At 45.3% G+C, this 17,964-nt stretch overlaps 2 protein-coding genes across 2 annotated transcripts in view; both read left to right on the forward strand.

The window, feature by feature from the left end:
* LOC110503319 (delta and Notch-like epidermal growth factor-related receptor) overlaps window positions 1-11,346 on the forward strand; it is an 80,343-nt gene extending 68,997 nt beyond the window's left edge. Inside the window, exons 8-13 of the mRNA XM_036961640.1 lie at window positions 289-519; window positions 8,060-8,182; window positions 8,658-8,771; window positions 9,019-9,150; window positions 9,261-9,507; window positions 9,980-11,346. Coding sequence (XP_036817535.1) covers window positions 289-519; window positions 8,060-8,182; window positions 8,658-8,771; window positions 9,019-9,150; window positions 9,261-9,507; window positions 9,980-10,091 — 959 coding nt within the window. The 3' untranslated portion in view covers window positions 10,092-11,346. The remainder of the gene's footprint in view (window positions 1-288; window positions 520-8,059; window positions 8,183-8,657; window positions 8,772-9,018; window positions 9,151-9,260; window positions 9,508-9,979) is intronic.
* Window positions 11,347-14,271: 2,925 nt separating this feature from the next.
* The window catches only part of LOC110503743 (PTB-containing, cubilin and LRP1-interacting protein), a 36,872-nt gene continuing 33,179 nt past the window's right edge, over window positions 14,272-17,964 (forward strand). The window contains exon 1 of the mRNA XM_036961708.1: window positions 14,272-14,428. Within this exon, the coding sequence (XP_036817603.1) occupies window positions 14,399-14,428 (30 nt within the window). The 5' untranslated portion in view covers window positions 14,272-14,398. The remainder of the gene's footprint in view (window positions 14,429-17,964) is intronic.

Here is a 17,964-nt window from a genome sequence, read left to right on the forward strand (position 1 = left end):
TCACTCACACTCGCTCTCTCTCGCTTGCTCTCTCTCTCTCTCTCTCTCTCTCTCTTTCTTTCTTTCTTTCTTTCTTTCTTTCTTTCTTTCTTTCTTTCTTTCTTTCTTTCTTTCGCTCTCTCTCTCTCTCTCTCTCTCTCTCTCTCTCTCTGTCTTTCATTTTCCTTCCTTCATCGTCTTTTTTTGTGCTGTCATTCTCTCACCCTATCTTTGTCTTTGTCTTTCTCGTTGTCTCACTCTCTCTCTTTCTCTCCTCTCTCTCTCTTGTACTCCCTTCATCTTTCTCAGGGTATCAGGGCAGTATGTGTGAACAGAGGGTGGACCCATGTGCCTCCAGCCCCTGCCACAACAACGGGAGCTGCTTCCCCCAGGGTCCCGGCCTGGACTTTGGCTGCAGCTGTGCTGCCGGCTTCACCGGCCCAACCTGTGCCCAGCTGGTGGACTTCTGTGCCCTCAACCCCTGTGCCCATGGGATCTGCCGCAGTGTGGGCACCAGCTACAGATGTCTGTGTGTCCCAGGTGAGCCATTAAATAACAGTGCCTGTTTAAATGGGGGGTATTCTCTATCTGATCAACCTTCAATTTTCCACACTATAGATAAGCTCTAAGACTATCTAACAGATTGATTCTCCCACAATAAATCAGATATCACAGTAAACCTAACACATATAATATAACAGTGCATTCGGAAAGTATTCAGACCCCTTATGTTACAGCCTTATTCCCCTAAAAAATGTGTTCTATCAATCTACACACAATACCCCATAATGACAAAGCAAAAACAGGTTTTTATTATTTATAATTGTTTTTGTTTTTTTAACAGAAATCTTACATTTTAATCTCACATGTTGAAGCACCTTAGCAGCCTCCAGTCTTCTTTGATGTGACACTACAAGCTTGGCACACCTGAACAGAGATGTTCGATCGGGTTCAAGTCCGGGCTCTGGCTGGGCCACTCAAGGACATTCAGAGACTTGTCCCAAAGCCACTCATGCGTTGTCTTGGCTATGTGCTTAGGGTTGTTGTCCTGTTGGAAGGCAAACCTTCGCCCCAGGCTTGAGCACTTTGGAGTAGGTTTTCATCAAGGATCTCTCTGTACTTTTCTCTGTTCATCTTTCCCTCGATCTTGACTAGTCACCCTGTCCCTGCCACTGAAAAACATCCCCACAGCATGATGCTGCCACCACCATAATTCACCGTAGGTATGGTGCCAGGATTCCTCCAGGTGTGATGCTTGGTATTAAGGCCAAAGAGTTCAATCTTGGTTTCAAAAGACCAGAGAATCTTGTTTCTCGTTGTCTGAGAGTCCTTTAGGTGTTTTTTTTTGCAAACTCCAAGCAGGCTGTCATGTGCCTTTTACTGAGGAGTGGCTTTGTCTGGCCACTCTACCATAAAGGCCTGATTGGTGGTGTGCTGCAGAGATGGTTGTCCTTCTGGAAGGTTCTTCCATCATCACAAAGGAACTCTGGAGCTCTGTTAGAGTGACCATCGGGTTCCTGGTCACCTCCTTGACCAAGGCCCTTCTCCCCTGATTGCTCAGTTTGGCTTGGCAACCAGTTATAGGAAGAGTGTTGGTGGTTCCAAACTTCTTCTATTTAAGAATGATGAAGGCCAAGTTGTTCTTGGTGACCTTCAATTCTGCAGAAATGTTTTGGTACACTTCCCCAGATCTGTGCCTCGACACAATCCCATCTCGGAGCTCTACGGACAATTCCTTTGACCTCATGCCTTGGTTTTTGCTCGGACATGCACTGTCAACAGTGTGACCTTATACAGACAGGTGTGTGCCTTTCCAAATTATGTCCAATTTTTGAATTTACAACAGATGGACTCCAATAAAGTTATAGAAACATCTCAAGAATGATCAATGGAAACAGGATGCACCTGAGCTCAATTTCGAGTCTCATAGCAAAGGGTCTGAATACTTATAAGTAAGGTATTTCAGATTTTTATTTTTAATACATTTGCAAAAAAGTTTTTTTTTCTTCTTTTCATTATGGGGTATTGTGTGTAGATTGATGAGGGGGAAAAAAATATTGAATTCTGTAACGAAATACATTGGGAGTCAGGAAGCAAGTGCAGGAGAGTTGAAAAATGAAATGATTCAGTTGAACAGAACATGAGAGGCGTACAGAACGTGAGAGAAATCAATACTACCAAGTGACTGCTGTCCACTGAGGGCTAAATAAAGTGGGAGTAAAAAGGAGATAATGATAACCAGGTGTGTGTAATGATTGTAGCAAGGGCCGGTGGTTAGTGGACCGGCGTGACAGTACCCCCCCGGCCAGGAGGACTGACTCGAGGGCGAGGAGCGGGCCGGTCCGGACGGCGAAGAGGGTAATCCCGGATGATGTTGGGGTCCAGGATGTCTGCCCCTGGGACCCAAGAGCTCTCCTCAGGACTGTATGCCTCCTAGTCCACCAGGTATTGTAGCCAACCCCAATGATGTCAAGAATCCAGGAGGGACCTAATGGCATAGGTAGGGTTCCACTCGATGTCCAGGGGAGGCGGGGGGGTGTCTCGGGGGAGGACATCTGCCAGGGGACCAGGAACCACTGGCCTGGTGAGGGAGACATGAAAGGATGGTGAGATCCGGTAGTTGGAGGGGAGTTGTTGACGGTAAGTTACCTCATAGACCCTCCGGAGGACCTTGATGGGCCCCACAAACCGGAGACTAAGCTTCCGGCAGGGCACGCGGAGCGGGAGATTCCTAGTGGAGAGCCAGAAGCGATCACCAGGATGGAACCTCTGCCTCACTGCAGTGGCGGTCCGTCTGATCCTTCTGTTGGCAGAACCACTCGTTCACTGCAGGGGCCTCGGTCTGGCTCGGAGTCCATGAAGCCAGGGCCGGATGGTATCCCAGGACACACTGGAAGTGAATCAGCCCGGTGGAGGAGTGCCGAAGTGAGTTCTGAGCGTAGTCCTCCCAGGGAAGGAACCGGAACTACTCCCCCTGTCAGTCCTGGCAGTAACTCATTAGGAACCTCCCCAGCTCCTGGTTGATCCTCTCCACCTGCCCATTGGACTGAGGCCGGTACGCGGATGTCAGGCTGACCGTGCCCCCAGCTTCTCCATAAAGGCTTTCCATACCCGCAACCTGAATTGGGGACCACGGTTGGAAACGATGTCCCCCCTGGAAGACCATAGTGCCGAAAGACCTGCTGGAATAGTGTCTCCGCAACCTGGAGAGTGCTAGGCAGACCAGAGAGAGGCATAAAACGTAAGGATTTAGAAAATCTGTCAACAACCATAATAAGTTGTAAAACCATCAGAAAGGAGGAGATCAGTTCCGAAGTCTACGGACAGAGAGCGGTAGGTAGACCAGAGAGAGGGATAAAATGGCAGGATTTAGAGAATCTGTCAACAACAACCATAATAGTGGTAAAACCTTCAGAAAGGGGGAGATCAGTTACGAAGTCTATGGACAGATGTGACCAAGGCCGCTGAGACATGGGAAGGGGAATTAGTTTCCCTGCTGGAGCGTCCCGGGGAGATTTGGATTGGCCACATACAGAGCAAGAGTTGACATATTGGGCGACATCCTGCGCCAATACTTGTCGGAAAGGAATTGGATGGTGCGGATGATACCTGGGTGTCCAGTGGCAAGGGATGTGTGCCCAGGTCAACAGCCGATCCTCTTACCCCCGTGGGGATGTAGATGTGTTCTGGAGGGCAGGTAGCCAGAGCGGGTTCCCTCTCCAGAGCCTGACGGATGTCCACATCTACGTCCTAAAACACGGGGGTAACAATATGGGAGAACAGATTGATGGGCTGGAGGGCACTCACAGGACCCCCCACCGACGTGGAACCACAGGGTACGGGATTGCATGTCCCCTGGCATCCTGGTCCCCAGGCAGTGATTCTTTATTTGTTGTTGAATTTTTTACCCCTTTTTCTCCCCAATTTCGTGGTATCCAATTGTTAGTAGTTACTATCCTGTCTCATCACTACAACTCCCGTACGGGCTAGGGAGAGACGAAGGTTGAAATTCATGTGTCCTCCGATACACAACCCAACCAAGCCGCACTGCTTCTTAACACAACGCGCATCCAACCCTGAAGTCAGCCGCACCAATGTGTCGGAGGAAACACCGTGCACCTGGCAACCTTGGTTAGCGTGCACTGCGCCTGGCACGCCACAGGAGTTGCTTGTGCGCGATGAGACAAGGATATCCCTACCGGCCAAACCCTCCCTAACCCCGGACGACGCTAGGCCAATTGTGCGTCGCCCCACGGACCTCCCGGTCGCGGCCGGTTACGACAGACCCTGAGCCCAGAGTCTCTGGTGGCACAGCTGGCGCTGCAGTACAGCACCCTTAACCACTGCGCCACCCGGGAGGCCCCAGGCAGTGATTCTTATCCTCGACCAGGATATGGTGGGGTTATGACGTTGGAGTCATGGGAGGCCGAGGATGACTTTGTGTACGGGTGGGGTGATGATGAGGAAGGCTTTCCTGGCACATGGGTCCCACGGTGAGGGTGAATGGTGCTGTGATGTGCGTAATTGTGTCCCAATGGTCACGTATCCAGGGCTTGAACCGGAAAAGTAGAGGAGAGCAGGTACAAAGTTATGGTCCTGGAGGAGGCAAGTGCCTGGTTGATGAAGTTCCCTGCGGCACCAGAGTCCACTAGAGCTGTAGAGACAACACTTGAGGGACAGCCAGCCAGTGAAATGGGAACCAGAAAGGGTTTGGCGGAAAATTATGATGATGGAATACTCATGCCTACCCTGGGAGATGGAAGGTCACGGGGCCGCACCTCTGCTCTAGTGGACCCCGGGTTTGGATGCACCGGACAACACTGAAGCTGGTGCCCATCCTGGCCTGCAATAGGGACAGAGCCCCAGGTGTCTCTGGCGACGCCGCTCTGCCATGGAGAGGTGTATAGCCCCTACCTCCATGGGTTCAGGCTCTGCCTCAGGACAGCCAAAGGAGGAAGGCGAGTGCGAGGTGGGCACAGGCGCTCCCAAAGATTGCCACCCTGACAAGCCAACTCCGTCTGGACCTCTTCACGCAGTCCTCTCCAGAATAGAGTGTGGAGCACCGGCTCATTCCATCCGCTGGAGGCTGCCACAGTACGAAAGGTGAAGGTGTACTCCGCAGCGATCTGGGCACCCTGCTGGAGTTGGAGAAGTCACTCACCTCCCTCTCTGCCCTCTGGAGGATGGTTGAAGACCACCCTGAACAGAGCCATGAACCTCTCATCGGAACCCAGCTCCTCCTCTCCTCTCTCCCAGATGGCTGTAGTCCACTCCAACGCCCACCCTGTCAGCAGGGATATGACCGTGGCAACCTTGGATCTCTCGGTCGTGGTTGCTCCCATCTGATAGGCGAAATAGAGGGAGCACTGGAGTAGGAAGCCACGGCATTTCGACGGAGTACCGTCGATACTTCTCCGGAAGGGACAGTAGGGCATCACTGACCTGGGAGGACTGAGCTCAGTAGGCTGGGGGACTGGCTCACTGTGATCACCCGCGGTAGGAGGCCTTCTGATAGGGGTATTGAGAGCCTCACTGGGTGTGTCGAGGCGGTAGATAACGCGTAGGTGGAGTAGATGACCCTGTTCCTTGACCGTCTGGAAGATGGTTTTATCCTCTGCTGCTTCCATGTTGCAAGGTAGTATTCTGTAACTAAATACGCCGGGAGTCAGGAAGCAGGTGCAGAAGGTGAGTTTAATAATGAAACAATGCTGATGAACAGAAAATGAGAAGTGTACAGAGCGTGAGAGAAAACAATACTATCTAGTGGCTGCTGTCTACTGAGGGCTAAATAAATGGGGAGAAATCAAGGAGATAATGATGACCAGGTGTGAGTAATGATTGTTGCCAGGGCCGGTGGTTAGTAGACCAGCGACATCAAGGGCCGGAGAGAAGGAGCGGGAGTAGGCGTGACAAATCCATTTTAGAATAAGGCTGTAAAGTAACAAAATGTGTAAAAAGTGAAGGGGTCTGAATACTTTCCGAATGCACTGTGCAACATCATGAATTAGCATTGTTACTTCTCATCATTCCACAACCCATTCCCCACCCCAGTGATATCATTGATTACGACACACACTGGGTAACGCATGACTGACGTGTCATTACAGGCTCATTGATCATGCCACTGGTTTTTATGGCTCCATGCTCAGATTAATGGTGTGGAATGATGACAAATCATTATCCCTTATTCAGCGTTGTAACCAGACCTGGGTTCAAATTGTATTTGAAATCATTTAAATTACTTTAGCTGGGCTTGATTGAGCTTGCTTGGTACAAGGGAACCAATAGGATAGTTGCAAAATTGCAAACCCCTGCCCATTTGACAGGCTAAAACAAATGGTAGTAATATTGGAAAGATTTAAAAACAGTGTTTGAACCCTGGTCTGGGTGTGACTGCAGGACCCTATCTGTAGAACCATTAACAGAGTCTGTCCTAGAGCTCCCTTTATATATCTTTCCGTCTTTCAGTTTTCATTTTGATTTAATTTGCAATCTTAGTGAGATACGCTCTAAATTAGTAATGGCCGGTTTTTAATTTTTCACCATTTAACTTCACTTAAGTTATTTTGGGGATTACACTGTCCACTCTATTGTCCTCCTGACAGTATATTCACACATAATAGAATATCTCTTTTCACCTTTCACTCTAACATATTCTCTGTTATTCTCCATTGCTCATCATCTCTTTCTCTCTTTGGCTTTCTGTCCCACTCCCTTTGTCTGTCTTTCCTCACCTCATTTCCCTCTCCCCCTCCTCTGTCATCTGGTTGCCATGGCGATATATTTTTATTAGGATCTATTTTTATTAGGTGAAACAGTTGGGTTCCACTTCCTTCCAGACCATTGTCTGTCTGCAACCGTTGTCTGACTACACAAGTTGGGCAGATGATGTCGTCCAATCACACATTTCCATTCTTACAGCCACCATCTGATGGGAATGATGTGATTGGTGATTTGCAATCAGCATTCCAGCATTCCAGACGCTTAACTCTCCACACCCAGACTCCACACACACATAGACATGCGTATGTTCATGCACACACACACATGCAAGAAGGCACACACACAAGCAACCAAAACACAGACACACACAAACACACACACACACAAACACACACAAACACAGACAGACACACATCAGACTCGCTTATGGAAATAATTGACCTTTTCTCCTGTTCATCAATATGCCAGCTGGTGTCTGTGTCCTCTACAAGGAGAGGAGGCTGTGAAGGAGCTCATATATACTCTAGTAGTGGATCCCAGGCTCCCTGTATCCATATCAGACAGAGGAGAGTCAGACTAGCCAGAGGAAATCGGTCTGGGAGTCTGGGAAAGGCACTTGACATTTCACTGGCTTTTTATGAGAACCTCTGGGAATTATCAAGGCTTACTTGTATGTAAATGTTTCCTCTCATGGTAAACGACAAACACATGCACACACAAGCAGACAGCCAGACACACACACACAGCCCGACACACACTCACACACGCATTACACATACAGACATGTCTATACTCAGTACGGTAGCTTCTGCTTGTAAGCTCTAAAGAAAGAATGACAATGTCCTATGTCAACTCTGAGATTCTGTCAATCACTGTGTTCTGACCTTGGGCTCATACTGCTTCTCTTTTATGGGGAAAAACAACAAGACCCACTGTTCTCAGTCCCAGTGCAAACCTGCCACCCAGTGGCAACTGGAGTGTACTGCATTTAATAGACCACCAACAGTCACGGCTGAATCATGCCTGTGTCGATGTAACCATATAATTACATCTAGAGTTGATTTAATAGGATGTCTGTGGATGTAACATCCACAAGGTTTTGCCATAGTCATGTAGGGAAACAAATGCATTGACTCGTTCCGTCTAAGTGATAATCTCTATATTGAAATAAAGGCACATTGAACCACTTTTATCTCACCCTTTAAAAACATATCTTAAAAAATATGATGTGCTGAGGAGTGTTTCACCGTGATCTTCTTGGTAGTGATATCTAAACTTAATCATTACTTGAACCGTCATCTAATATTATGATCAAAGACAGTGTGTGCGTGTGTGTGTGTGTCTCCCTCTTTCCCAGGGTACCATGGTCTGTACTGTGAGGAAGAATACAACGAGTGTTTGTCAGCCCCCTGCCAGAACTACGCTACCTGCAGAGACCTCATCAACGCTTACGAATGTGTCTGCACTCCCCAGTATGAAGGTAGGAGTGTTTGTGTATGTGTGACTGACAACTCAACGGGGACAGTTTTAAGTATGTTATCCTGGGGTGGGCTTGTGTGATGATGCTGATACTGCAATATGTATGCTAATTCAATGAGTTTCTACAACCTGTATTACAAATGTATTCATATAAGGGATTGTATGTTGTCTACAGTATGTGTTTTTGTAGCAAGATAGAGTGCTGAGTTGGTGTAAACTGGTATATGTAGAGAACCTAGATTCAAATACTATTTGTAATCATGTCAGATACTTATGCTGTGCTTGATTGAGCTTGTCTGTTGCAATGGAACCAATAGAAAAGTCCCAAATGTACAAACACAGCCCCCCTGGCACTCCAGACAGGCTAAAGCTAACGCTTAAAGTGTTTGAAATATTTGTAATGGTATTTGAACCCAGGTCTATAGAGAGTACTGTGAGTGCGTCATAATGGGTCATATGTGTGCGTACCTGTGCAGGCAGACACTGTGAGATCTACAGGGATCCTTGTCTGAAGGCTCACTGTCAGAACGGAGGACGCTGTGATAGTGTGGGCCTGAACGCCACCTGTGTCTGCCCAACTGGTTACCTGGGTGAGGATTTCAACTCTGCACTGTATGTGTGTGTGTGTGCGTGCATGCATGCGTGCGCGCGAGTGTGTGTGTGTGTGTGTGTGTATACACATTTGTCACCCAGTCTATCATAATGGGCCTTGGTGACACAGGTGGGAGTAGGCTGTTCTGACTAGGGAGCAAACCCCCTCTGATCACTTTGAAAATATACCTGTACCTGCTGTTCCAGTTAAACATAACCCTCCCCCCACGCTATCGGTTCTCTCAGGGGAGGACTGTGAGGTTGATGTCAACGAGTGTGAGAGCAACCCCTGTCATCACGGTGGAACCTGCATCGACCAATCAAATGCCTACACCTGCCACTGCCCCCCAGGCTGGATAGGGGCCAGCTGTGAGATACGTAAGTACATTACCCAGAATCACCTGCTTTAATGAGTTAATTATGATATATGATTACATGTATATGCCTTTCTTAGGTTATTCATAACAATCTGTCTGTCTCTCTCTCAGACTTGCAGTGGAAGACGGCCCACCCTGAGGACACCCTGACCAACATGCCACGTCACTCCCTCTACATCATCATCGGTGCCCTGTGCGTGGCCTTCGTCCTCATGCTCATCATCCTCATCGTGGGCATCTGCCGCATCAGCCGCATCGAGTACCAGGGCTCATCTCGCCATGCCTACCAGGAGTTCTACAACTGCCGCAGCATCGACAGCGAGTTCAGCAACGCCATCGCCTCCATCCGCCACGCCAGGTGAGACGGCACAATGTTCGCTCACTCTAAGAATACAAGTGCCCCAACATTGTTAACATTTAATGTATTCATTTGATTCAGCCATTACAAACACCTCCTGTTATAGATTTACTGTTCACCTGGAGATAAAGGCCCATTCAAGTTTCAAGTTTTTAATGTCAGTGAAATGCCATTCTTGCAAACTCTAAACCCAAGAATACAATAATCAATAACAATGTAATACTAGAAAAAACACGAGATAAAGGCCCGTTCCGGTAGATTTATGGGGAAATGTGTAATACCTCTCTTACAATGCCATATTCCTATTACTCAGTTTGTAACATGCAACATCTCCTTTCTAACATTACACTCCCCTGCCACCTGTATGTCATTCTCAACCTAGCAACTCTACACTTGAAACATTAGGAACTTCCTAGCTAGCTGTCCTACCTGAAGTGATGTTCCATGTATGTGTTTTCGTCCCCTCTCTCAGATTTGGGAAGAAGTCCCGGCCAGCCATGTACGACGCCGCACCCATCACCTACGAGGACTACAGCCCTGACGACAAGCCCCTGGTCACTTTGATCAAAACAAAAGATTTGTAGAAAACACAGAGGCAGCACACCCACCCACACACAGTATCACGCATCACCTGTTCACACACACAACTAACTGGACATGTTCGGATGTGCACCAATACACACAAATTCAGTCAATGCAAACCATTTAGTATTTCTTTACATAAACATTGAAAAAATAAATGTGGACAAAACAATAGTCCTGCGGGAAGAAAAATACAAATCTATTTTACGGTTGGAATATCCATAAAGCTACTGTAGCATAAGAGCGCACCTTGCATTATGCTACTTCTCTCCAGTAGAATGTGACTACATTACCCAGGATGCCATTGGGGTCCTAAAGGGGGCGGTTCCTGACATCCCCCACCAACCCATGAGCTCAGTTTAAAGTGTAGATTCAGCAGAGGCTGCTGATAGGAGTTCTTACAGGTGTGGTAGAAATAGGTGCACTTGTCATAGTGCAGTACGATATATATATATATATATATATATATATATATATATATATATATATATATATATATATATATATATATATCTTTCTATATAAAAAATCTGCAGTAGGTTGCCTTACTTGATGCATGGGTAGATTTGATGGTTTCTGCATAATTTTGAAACCTGTACATTGTGATTGATTTACTGTATCTTTACCAGGTTTGTGCCAAAATCGTCTCCTTCTTCAGGCAACAACGTGTGGTAGAAGTAGAACAGACGTAAAAACCACTATGGGGGAAGCTTTAAAACAGTGTTTTAAAAAAACAAACATTGGTTGTCATGTTTTTGTTATTTACAAGTTCTGTACAAGTAAAGAAGGAGAAATAATTGTATTCACAGTGTTGTATGGTTTCCCTATATGAGGACAGTGTTTTTCGCAGGAGTGGTCGGAGTAGCCAATGGGCGGGTCTTGTGTGGATGACTGACAGGTGGGGAGGGCGGGTCTTGTGTGGATGATTGACAGGTCAGCTGGTGAGTCTGCTCCAGCAACATGTGCTTCTGTGTCCCAGGTATAGGTGTCTCTCTCTGTCTGTGTGCGGTTGTGTTGTTCCACTCAGGGTCAACCCCTGGGTGGATTGGTTTTGGGGCGCCGGATGGGCGGAACATTTTAGACCATTCCATTGGTTCTTAATGTAATCTCTGCCCACCCAGAGCACTGAGTGAGCTCTCCACTTGACTGATGTTTAGCCAACTAGGATCATTGTCCTTTTTCTAAAAGAGAAGAACCACATGAGTATTATCTATGTTCAATGATGTAACAATAAAGATTGAAGTGAACACAAACCCAGCTGGTGTCTAGTGTGAGTTCCGTGGTGTTTGTTCTTATCATGACACCAGAGGTCTATTTGTGTCTAGGAAAACATTTGACTCACAGGGTTCTGTTGACTCAATGGAAATGTACTATGACAAGACTTGGTCACTGTAATACACGTATTTAAACATGCATTTAATATGTAAAACCTCAGCTCACTGACGCACTCATCCCGTCACGCCGGCTCGAGCATTGGGCAGCAACAAAGGATTGCCACTTCCTGCGGTCTTTGGCCATCTTCTCCGCGGTGCTCCAGCTCTATTGGTGTCTACTGTTCATTGTTCTCCATGTTGTCTTGGGCCTCCCTTTCTTCTGTGTGTCTTCTGGAGTCCAATGGACAGCTAACCTTGGAATGGAATTTGCATATCTTCTTAGAACATGTCCAATCCAGCTCCAACACCCTCTCTTGAGTTTTGTGACCAAAATCTTAGCAATTAGATCTCAATACCCTTGAACTGGGAAAATAAGTCGCAAAGATGATTTATCACGACATGACAACTACTATTTTTGCACAAAGTACAAGACTAAGTACTATTTTTGGACAAAGTACAAGACTAAGTACTATTTTTGGACAAAGTACAAGACTAAGTACTCTTTTTGCACAAAGTACAAGACTAAGTACTCTTTTTGGACAAAGTACAAGACTAAGTACTATTTTTGGACAAAGTACAAGACTAAGTACTCTTTTTGCACAAAGTACAAGACTAAGTACTCTTTTTGGACAAAGTACAAGACTAAGTACTATTTTTGGACAAAGTACAAGACTAAGTACTATTTTTGGACAAAGTACAAGACTAAGTACTCTTTTTGGACAAAGTACAAGACTAAGTACTATTTTTGGACAAAGTACAAGACTAAGTACTCTTTTTGGACAAAGTACAAGACTAAGTACTATTTTTGGACAAAGTACAAGACTAAGTACTATTTTTGGACAAAGTACAAGACTAAGTACTCTTTTTGCACAAAGTGCAAGACTAAGTACTCTTTTTGGACAAAGTACAAGACTAAGTACTATTTTTGGACAAAGTACAAGACTAAGTACTATTTTTGGACAAAGCACAAGACTAAGTACTCTTTTTGCACAAAGTACAAGACTAAGTACTATTTTTGGACAAAGTACAAGACTAAGTACTATTTTTGGACAAAGTACAAGACTAAGTACTATTTTTGGACAAAGTACAAGACTAAGTACTATTTTTGGACAAAGTACAAGACTAAGTACTCTTTTTGCACAAAGTGCAAGACTAAGTACTATTTTTGGACAAAGTACAAGACTAAGTACTATTTTTGGACAAAGCACAAGACTAAGTACTCTTTTTGGACAAAGTACAAGACTAAGTACTATTTTTGGACAAAGTACAAGACTAAGTACTATTTTTGGACAAAGTACAAGACTAAGTACTCTTTTTGCACAAAGTGCAAGACTAAGTACTCTTTTTGGACAAAGTACAAGACTAAGTACTATTTTTGGACAAAGTACAAGACTAAGTACTATTTTTGGACAAAGCACAAGACTAAGTACTCTTTTTGCACAAAGTACAAGACTAAGTACTCTTTTTGGACAAAGCACAAGAATAAGTACTCTTTTTGCACAAAGTGCAAGACTAAGTACTCTTTTTGGACAAAGCACAAGGCTAAGTAAACTTTTTGGACAAAGCACAAGGCTAAGTACTCTTTTTGGACAAAGCACAAGGCTAAGTGAAATACTAAGACCTCGCCTCACTTAGACTAGTGCTTTGAAAACCAACTCAAAATTAAATCATATCAATATTGTGCATTTCACAACTCCTGAGAACCTTATCAATCTTATCAACTGAAGAAAAAACAGGTAAAAACCAGAGGTTTTGTCAGCACTGGCGTTATCTATCATCAAACCACCAAAAGACACAATGGACACTATATGACCTCAACAACACTGGCCAGACAGTTTTCAGGATTAACTCAACACCCACTACAATAGGACAATGGGCAACATGTTTCCACTAATAGACACTCTCTCCATGCCTTGTTTCTCCAGACAACATGCCAGCAGTGGGAAATACATATGTTGTTAGCCCTGTGTGGCCTTGGTGACTTCCTGCTTGATCCAGATGTTCCTAGAGTAAACATCTGTAAATACAGGCTAGCTGTGGTGTTGTCTCGACACTCGCCGCACCTAAAAACACACACACGGACACACACACACACAAATACACCCAGGGCCACACACACGTATGCATACACGGACACACACATGTGCGCATGGACACACACACACGCACGCACGCACACACACACACACACACACACACACACACACACACACACACACACACACACACACACACACACACACACACACACACACACACACACACACCACTGAGTGGAGATGAGAGGAACCAGTGGTTATTGATGAGTTTCACCCTACACTGCAGTCTGAGTGGGGGACTTTCGTTGACCTCTACCCCCTTTCCCCTTTCCTTGACCTCCAGGGTCACGGGCACTGTTTGGCCTCCGTAGGGATCCATTGGTGGGCATAGCTCCTATAAACTGAGTCATGGCTAGATCTGATGGAGCCATTTCACTGGAGCCAGAAGGCTGGAATGTAGAAGTGCGCCATCAACCATCAAAACCATGACCGTTTGGGCAAACCATAACAGGACACAGCAATTAGTAAACCAAGCTGTGGAGTAACACTGACCAAAAATGCTTGAAATACCAGCAATATTTTTATGTGAGCCTTTAATATGCAGTCAATGGAATTATTTAGCGAAATTCCAGCAGGATAGTTTGTTTCTGTTCTCTGTGTTCTCTGGCTTGCAATAGGGCTCGTCCTGTCGTTACTTGCTGCTGTCGCTACCGCCCCCTGCAGACCAGTCTCGGAACTGCTCGCAGGCGGAGCTTCATCACGCTTCATTGGAATTCACTGTCTGTTTCTCCAGATTGCAGAAGAGGAGAAGCAAGCCCCGAGAACGAGCAGATGTGAGCTGGACTACACAGATAATAACCAGCTTCAGTAGAGACGAAAACCTTTGATTATTCTAAAATGTGGCAGCCAGCGACAGAGCGATTGCAGGTATGGATTGATTAGTATTCTAGACCAGCGCATTTTTAGGGATATTAATGTCTGTCTGTCAGATGTTTAACGGTATGAAAACCCATCGTGCATATTAGCCTGATCTCTGTGTTTTTTTTTTGCTTAGATGCAAAACAGTCTTCTTCGGATGTGTTGTGTGTTTCAGTCCTATCATTGCAGAAATGATTGTTTTATTAAGCAGGTGGCCGCCTGCGCGATGGTATGCTCGTTTCTCTGAATTCAAACCCTCTCTCTTTCGTGTTGCCTCCTCCCCGGAGTAGCCCCATTACCCAACTAGTTCTAGGCTACGTTGTATCGCGTTCATACACGTTACGCAAGCCTGCTAGGTTACAGTGTAAACTATAGGTTTATCAGACTACTGGAACTCCGCTTGAATTATGGCCTTCCCTTTTTCATCATGATAAACCATTCTGAGAATGTGCTATATTGTGTAACATCTACTTGCTGGACCCCATTTCTGTCAATCTGTTTTTTAGTTTGAGTAATGTTGCAGAGGCCATGGATCACCCTATGGTAGGGATCATCAACTAGATTCAGCCGCTGGCCTTGAGCGGAGGGTCAGGGGGCCAGAACGTAATTACAAAATATTTGTAGACTGCAAATTGACCGATAGAAGCCCAAACAGATAAAATATTTGATTAAAACATAATCATTTCAAAACTTGCTTACATGTGTATAGGATCACATTCACATAATATGCCATAGTTTGTACTATGGGACTACCAATCACGGCCGGTTGTGATACAACCTAGAATCGAAACCAGGGTCTGTAGTGACTCCTCTAGCACTGAGATACAGTGCCTTAGACCGCTGCGCCACTCTGGAGCGACTCATCAATCTATACACAATACCTCATAATGGCAAAGCGAAAACCGTTTATAAAAATTGAATGTACACATATATATCAAAAAACAGAAATACCTTTATACATAAGCACTGCCGATTTTAGCATGTAAATCTTGGTGGGGCAAAAAAAAACTAAAAGTGGAATGCATGCCAGCAAAGCCACTACACAGCACTAAACAATACATTCATTGCACTTTAACGGTGACAAATGGTGCCCACAAACTGTTAGGGCCTACATAAAGCTAGCCCAACTGCTACACCTGGCTACCAGTGGAGTCTTGTCTGGCAGCGAAACAGTTCGTTCAGCCTCATTTACTGCCTTTAAAAAAACATAGCTGATATGGTTGACTTGCTTAAGCAAATGTGGTTTCTAATGACAATTGAGATGTACAAACTATGGCATAAGGGGACGACAAGCGGATAAGAGGCCATCCGTAGTTTTGATTAATACACGAACCGAGCTAGGATGGACGTTAGTCAATATAACTTTTGAAATGTACAGCGACAGAATTCAGAACATGGGCCGTTCTAACAATGCTCTCCCTGTACACCAAGTCAGAACCGTAGGATGAATAAAGGGGGCATATAAGCAGACAATGAAAGCTCCTACAATATTTGACGATTACATTTCTCTAAAACAGGTTATAGGCTACAGTAAAACAGTCAGAACAGTAGGCAAAATTAATAGGGGTAAATATACCAAATTATTAGGGTGAGGCACATGGGCTACTAACATTTTACTCCACAACATACACTTAGTATTACTGTCTTAGCTACAGTATACATATCTCCCTGGCATATTACATAATTTATGAAGCTGCATACAATACATTTTTGGACTCACATTGTTGTGCTCGGCTAATCTTGCTTCTACACCTGCATTGCTTGCTGTTTGGGTTTTCAGGCTGGGTTTCTGTACAGCACTTTGTGACATCAGATGACGTAAGAAGGGCTTTATAAATACATTGGATTGACTTGAATAGAAAGGTGGTGCGGCGGTCCTCCGAGTTATCAGTTGTTTTGACTACGGCACAAATCATGGTTCATTGATAGCACGCCCAATGTTGACATTTTCTCATTTTAAATTTGGAAAAGAGCACCTTAATCCCAGATGTGGGGCCACACAGCCACTGTCAGTGATTCCTTCCAAACCCCTTGTTGAATATGTGATTTCCAACTTGTTGTGTAATGTTTATATCCAATTGCTGATGAGCACCGATTCGTTTCATCTATAAATTCTCTTCATATGACAAGAATTAAAAAGGATTTTCCAGTAGATTGTCAATTTGATTCACGATGATGACTGCTAGCTAAGATTGTGAAAGTATGATGTTGACATGATCGGTCCAATCAAAGCTACTGTACATATAAAGGGATTTGACGTCATTTTATCTGTGGACAATGACCTTTAGCCTTCTTGGATGGGCACTTCTATGGCAGCAGCCAAGGGGCTAGAATTTTCAAGGTCTGCTCTTATAAGGTCCCACAGTTGACAGTGCATGTCAGAGCAAAAACCAAGCCAAGTGGTTGAAGGAATTGTCCGTAAAGCTCCGAGACAGGATTGTGTCGAGGCACAGATCTGGGGAAGGGTACCGAAATATTTCTGCAGCATTGAAGGTCTCCAAGAACATAGTGGCCTCCATCATTCTTAAATGGAAGAAGTTTGGAACCACCAAGACTCTTCCTAGAGCTGGCCGCCTGGACAAACTGAGCAATCAAGAGAGAAGGGCCTTGGTTAGAGAGGTGACCAAGAACCCGATGGTCACTCTGGCAGAGCTCCAGTTCCTCTGTGAAGATGGGAGAACCTTCCAGAAGGACAACCATCTCTGCAGCACTCCACCAATCAGGCCTTTATGGTAGAGTGGCCAGACAAAGCCACTCCTCAGAAAAAGGCACATGACAGCTCGCTTGGTGTTTGACAAAAGGCACCTAAAGGACACTCAGACCATGAGAAACAAGATTCTCTGGTCTGATGAAACCAAGATTCAACTCTTTGGCCTGAATTCAGAGTATTACATCTGGAGTAAACCTGGCACCAGTCATCACCTGACCAATAGCATTCCTAAGGTGAAGCGTGGTGTTGGTGGCAGCATCATGCTATGGGGATGTTTTTCAGCGGCAGGGACTGGGAGACTAGTCAGGATCGATGGAAAGATGAACAGAGCAAAGTACAGAGAGATCCTTGATGAAAACCTGCTCCAGAGTGCTCAGGACCTCAGACTGGGGTGAAGGTTCACCTTCCAACAGGACAACGACCCTAAGCACAGCCAAGACAATGCAGAGGTGGCTTCGGGACAAGTCTCTGAATGTCCTTGAGTGGCCCAGCCAGAGCTGGACTTGAACCCAATCAAACATGTCTGAAGAGAGATGAAAATATCTGTGCAGTGACGCTCCCCACCTAACCTGATAGAGCTTGAGAGGCTATGCAGAGAAGATTGGGAGAAACTCTCCAAATACAGGTGTGTCAAGCTTGTAGCGTCAAGAAGACTTGAGGCTGTAATCACTTCCAAAGGGGTTTCAACAAAGTACTGAGTAAAGGGTCTAAATACTTATGTAAATGTGATATTTCAGTTATAATCAATTTTAGAATAAGGCTATAACGTAACAGATTGTGGAAAAAGTGAAGGGGCCTGAATACTTTCCGAATGCGCTGTATGTGTCTATTATGC

Source organism: Oncorhynchus mykiss, chromosome 24 (assembly GCF_013265735.2).
Source record: "Oncorhynchus mykiss isolate Arlee chromosome 24, USDA_OmykA_1.1, whole genome shotgun sequence".
Taxonomy (NCBI): domain Eukaryota; kingdom Metazoa; phylum Chordata; class Actinopteri; order Salmoniformes; family Salmonidae; genus Oncorhynchus; species Oncorhynchus mykiss.